Source organism: Vigna radiata, unplaced genomic scaffold (genome assembly GCF_000741045.1).
Source record: "Vigna radiata var. radiata cultivar VC1973A unplaced genomic scaffold, Vradiata_ver6 scaffold_404, whole genome shotgun sequence".
Taxonomy (NCBI): Eukaryota; Viridiplantae; Streptophyta; class Magnoliopsida; order Fabales; family Fabaceae; genus Vigna; species Vigna radiata.
In genome coordinates, this window is record NW_014541818.1 from 117377 (window position 1) to 122972 (window position 5596).

At 33.6% G+C, this 5596-nt stretch overlaps 1 protein-coding gene across 2 annotated transcripts; it reads right to left on the bottom strand.

Moving 5' to 3' along the window:
- Nucleotides 1–169: 169 nt before the first annotated feature.
- Nucleotides 170–3032, bottom strand: LOC106778383. 2 transcript variants are annotated; one of them, XM_022776177.1, is made up of 7 exons: nucleotides 2227–3032; nucleotides 1851–2108; nucleotides 1461–1768; nucleotides 999–1370; nucleotides 818–899; nucleotides 389–487; nucleotides 170–310 (listed from the first exon to the last, which is right to left on the bottom strand). In XM_022776177.1, the coding sequence occupies exons 1-4, from the start codon at nucleotides 2524–2526 to the stop codon at nucleotides 1199–1201; spliced, it is 1038 nt and encodes a 345-aa protein (XP_022631898.1). In that variant the 5' UTR covers nucleotides 2527–3032; the 3' UTR covers nucleotides 170–310; nucleotides 389–487; nucleotides 818–899; nucleotides 999–1198. The 2 variants fall into 2 exon arrangements, with proteins under 2 accessions (XP_022631898.1, XP_022631897.1); XM_022776176.1 differs by having other exon boundaries at nucleotides 999–1768.
- Nucleotides 3033–5596: the final 2564 nt, after the last annotated feature.

The following is a 5596-nucleotide window of genomic DNA, read 5'->3' on the forward strand; positions in this document are numbered from 1 at the left end:
TTATATTATATACAAAAAATACAAAATATTGACAAAAATATGACAAATCTCTCAAAAAGAATGTTCATTAATATGAATAAAAAATATTGGTCCAATAATATTTCAAAATTTAATCATTAAGTTGTCTACATGTCATGACATGACATTGTATATATTAATATATACAACCATAACATATATATCCTATCAGTACTGTACATCACCATAGCATAACCTATATGCATGTACTAATTACATGTAAACACCAATTTTCCCGAACTTCAATTATCTGACTTTCATGATAATGTTGGCATCTGCAACTAGAAAAATACTGCAAGAAAGAAAAATAATGTAGAATTAGTTAATTAAATTTTACTACAAATTAATTACAAGAATAAAGATAACTTACATCAGTTGGAATTGTTCCTCCTTCACAGTATGTAATAATTTCCTTCATATATTGACACACATAATATCCACAATCATTGCCGTTGGGTTGTCTTGGGCACTAGAATTCCAAAATTAAAAAAAAAAAAACATTTTTATAATTTGAACACAAAAAAGAACCAAAACTCTAGTATACTCCAAACAGATTCAATGCATGATACCATATACAAGTTTAAACTCTTAATAATAAGTCATGCTTTCATAACAACCATATACTCTTCCAACCAGTTTCACAATAATACAAGTTATTTAACTAACCAATACCATGCAACAAAGAAATAATTCTTCAACCATTCAAGAATACATGTTATTCACCTAACCAATACAATACAAGCAAGCATAATTATGACACTAAACACAATACTACACAAAACATACTACAATAATGTACCTTAATTGTTGTCCACTTGATATTGTTTGACTTAGACTTTGACACTATATTTCCTTTTTGAGCTCGATAGGTTTGTATAACCCTAGTGAATAAATAAAATTAAAACATGTATAAGTAAAAACAATACAACTAAAAGTATACATATGTGTCAAATAAATGTAGACAACACAAATATTCTTACATGTCAAACAAATTCTTCAAATCTTGCCTCATATTAATGTCTAACCCCACCGGGTCAAGATAATGAATTATCTCTAGTTTAATATTGATTCCCAGCAAGACCCAATGTTGGCTATAATTTGAAAAAGAATCAACAAAATTAGAATTTGTACATCTAACTTTGAAAATAATACATTGTTGATACAATTGTAAAGTAAGGTATTACCCGGTATTGATAGGTGCAAGAACAAACTTATCAATCACCTCATTATCAAGAAAAAGAGTAACTATTTTTTGCATTCTGTCTTTCATTGACAACTCATGTGTTGTGATTTGGGGTGATAAAAAAAAGAATGCCTTATCATTTGGCTTAACAAAATTTTGATATAGGTACCTTGTAAAAGAAAAAGATAAGAATGTATTAGCAATATCATAAGGTGTCAATCTAATAATGAAGTTAATCATAAAAAGTACTATGTTGTACCTGATATATATAGAAATTGTACTTGCACCTAGCCATGCATAGTTAATCACTTCTCCAATAATTTCTGCACTAACGATTTCTTCATAATTATCTATTCCAAATATGTTTTTGTCCATTTGTATTGGACGAAGTGTTTGTGATGGCTTTAGTTCCATGTATGAAGAGAGGTAATTGCACCATTGAGAAAGATTGGGATGAAACAATTTATGAGGGGTATGTTGAATGGTCATTTTTGCTTGACATTTCTTTTTAGGTGCGACACATTCATTTGGATTATTCATCTTTTTCTTTTTTGGTTGAGTAGAATCCTAAAACATCAACAATTAAAAAAGTTAGGTAATAGATAAAATATATTCATAAATATGAATTAATACAATTGTATAAACATACCTCATCAGTAATCTGTATCAAATTCATTGGCCATGCCACAAATGTACCTATTGCTTGTCCTATTGTCATCATGTCATCATCATCAATCGGTATAGGTAGTGATACATTTGGCTTCAAAGCAATATCTATACTAACTTTGACATGACCTTTAGGTAAAGGTCTACCATGTAGTGTATCAGTCTTAAAATTATGCAATTTTCCATGGGCAACCAAGCAAATTGATGGTGATAATGTAAACAATTTACAACTTGAGACCCCCTACATTATAAAACATAATTATAAGACAATCTTCAATTTGACTAAATTTGAAGACCTGTGAAAGTTTAAAGTAAGCAAATTAAAGTAATAATAAAAGTAATGTAGATAAGCTAGTTACCTCGGGAAAACTAATTGATGACAATGTGCAACTCCCTTGGCCACTATTGATATTAGCTTCTTCATTAGTATTTGGTGTGCCAATTTTTCGAAGCGAAATCATCTCTTTTTCCATTCGTGCTATTTTTTCGGACATGTCTTTCATTTGAGCAGTTAATTTATCATGCTCATGGTGCGTATGACGCTTTTTGGACGGGAAATAATCTCTATGACCGACACCAAATCCCATTCCCCTAACACGACCCGAATACTCTGGGAGACATAAAGCTTGACTCAAAATGTCAGAGTGATCATTACTCATCTCTTCTGAATTAGTTTGTGACAATTGAACCTAAACAAGAACCAAAGATATCACATTTATTCTTATTTCACATACACAAATATAATATGAAGACATATTACTTACACATTTGTCCCAAACTTGCTGAGTTGCTTCATTTTCAATTACCCCGCTTTTGTTCACACGACCTTGCTTCCACAATTCTTGACGGGGAATGTTATTAACATTTGATCCCAATTCCTTTATCTAATTATTATGGAAAAGATCAAAATATAGTTTTACTAGACAAAAATGATAGAATAGAGAAGATAATTAAAATGCAGCACAATGGGCACGTCCCAGATAATAGAATGCCAAATGTGAGTTTTATATGTTGCACTATGCCCTTGTTGTGTCTTCCAATTTCTAAATTTTGTCATATCCCTTGGCTCATGTTTTATCCGTGCTCTCAGTTTAATCTTTTGTTGTTAATTTTTTTGCAATCTAGTTGCTCTCAGATCAAATTAACACCTATTAGTCCCTCCATGGACCACCTGATTCTGAGAAATATGGAATGTATCCAAATTTAGCCTCATTTTGATATATTATTAGAATAGTCTTTACAAGGCTAAGTTTAGCTTTCTATTAGTGATAAAGTGCTAAATAGGGTGACATGTACTAGACGGACACTGTAGCACATGATTCTAATGATGATAGCTAGTTATTCCATCTGGCTCACGTTACTATGGAACTGAAGGATTAAATGTGAAACTTGCTTACGGAGGGACTAAATTGAGACTAAAAATAGGTTAATGAGGGAAAATAAGACTTTTGTCAAATATTCAACCTAATCATTTCATGAGTGATGGAAGTGAGTATAACTGGAGGCTATCCTTGGTGGGGGGCATTGGGAGCACTTAAAGGTGAGCAATGATGTTACAATGTCATTCACATTCACATTGCAGGGTAATGCAACAACCCTGCCCTTAATATGTCATGAATAGGGATGTTATTCTAACACCCATATCAGTTCCATTCCTAGAAATGACAAATTCGTGAAATTTATTTGAGGTTTGAAACCTCAAGGGGATTTTAAGATTCTGAGCCTCCCTAAATTATTTCTCACATTCTGTTCTTATGGCATCCGTGTAAATGGCATGTGGCTTATTGCATAGTGGGTCTTTAAGTAGAAAATTCAGATAGAATGTTGCTACCGAGTTTCAGAAATTGTGGTTACAAATTCATTTCTTTTGATTATCAGCATGTGAAGAAAGGTACAAATGGTGGGGTGACAAAAATAGGAATTCTCGCAGCTGCAGCAGCTGGAAGCTTCATTGGATTGTCGTTTGTTCTTCTGAGTTTCTCAACTACAAGATGTGAGTCTAGTACGGTTTTTAAGCAACTACTGGTCTTACCCATTGCCACCTTTGCAAGACTATGTGGAAGTCTATTTGACTCTCTCTTGGGTGCAACCTTGCAAACAAAGTGGATTTTGTTCTGTTCGTCGCAAGGTAAATTTACTTACACCACCTATAAAGAATACTCTTCACAATTGGCATAATGCTTGAATTTGTATATTGTTGCATTGAGTTTGTTGAGCAAATCTTCAAATTATTTGGAGATGATTACCACCGGGGCAAAGTTACCCTGATAAAAGGCACCACGAAACCNTCCTATATTAATTTAGATATCTGATACTTGAAATTTCTCACACCATTTTGCAGGTTGTTGGAAAGCCAGGACCAACAGTGAAAAAGATTTATGGTTCCAATGTTCTTGACAATAATGCAGTGAACTTTATATGTTGCACTATTTGACAACTAGCACAATAGTGCAACTCAATTAGTTATGGGTTTGTTACTCAGGAACATTATTTGACAATGTTTACTAAAGGAAACATTCTATACTTCTAGGAAAACTGATTTACAATTACCTAATTATATGACTACTGATTATCTTCAACAGTGGAATATCACAGTCATATACCAATCAAAGACAAAAACCTTGCTAAGGTTACTGGATATGATTCCAACAATAGAAGGTTTGGTGAAAGAAATTCAGAGTCCAACACAATGTCAGTGAATCAGGTACATTGAGTCTTGTAGCATTTTTTTTTTAACATACTAGGATAAAATACTATTCCAAGTACATGGTAGTTGAAAACTATTTCAATACAATTCAATATTTAATCTATTCAAAAGGATTTGAAGACAAAACTCAGCCTAGATGAGGATTTGGTGTCAAGCCCCAAAGAAGCACTTTCTAGAGCCTCTGTTGACAGAGTTGCCATGAGAAATAAACATCTGAGGAGGTGAAAATTTTCCATCTAAATTTATTAGAAGAAAACACTAAAATCTATTTGATTCTTCAATTCCGCTAACTCAGCTGGAGCCATTCTGTACGGAGCCATAGATATCGGACCAGCTCCAGGCACTAAGGCAATTGCAAAATCTACCTCCCTACTTGGTGGCAACCCAGGCACCTCTTCCAGAAACACGTCAGCATATTCTCTTACTACCAGTACGTCAGCAATCTGTTCCTCTGTGATGGGTGTCTCATGAAGGTTAAAAAATAGTTATTTTCATATGTCAATTTGGACCGAATTACGCCCTTTACTACTTGGAATGAGCCTAGAATCAAGAAAAACTCAATAAATGAGTCTCTAGAGAGTGAAAAGTTATTTTTAGCGATTTTATGCTTGTTTTGCATTGTTTTGAAGCTATTTTGAGAAAGTGAAGAATGGAGTTAAAGATACAGGTCATTGACTCAAGAAAAGAGCAGAAAAATGAAGATTTGAAGAGTCGATGCACCTTAAACCGCCGGGCGGTGGCTCGCTGGGCCTGGGCCTGTTTTCTGTTGCGCTCCTCACCTTTAAATACCCCTATTTTGAGTCAGAGTTATTCTTTTGACAGGGAAGAACGGCCAGACCTAATTTTGCTCTCTAGAGAGGATCTCTTAGATGCTTAGGCTCCTTTTCATCTTTTCTAGGGTTTGCTCTTCCATTCTTCTTCCATCTTTCATCTAGTTTCACCATGTCTATCGTGAACTAAACCCTATTGTTGTTGGTGGAAACAATGTAATCTTTTGATACTCTCTTTTATTGAAACTCTTG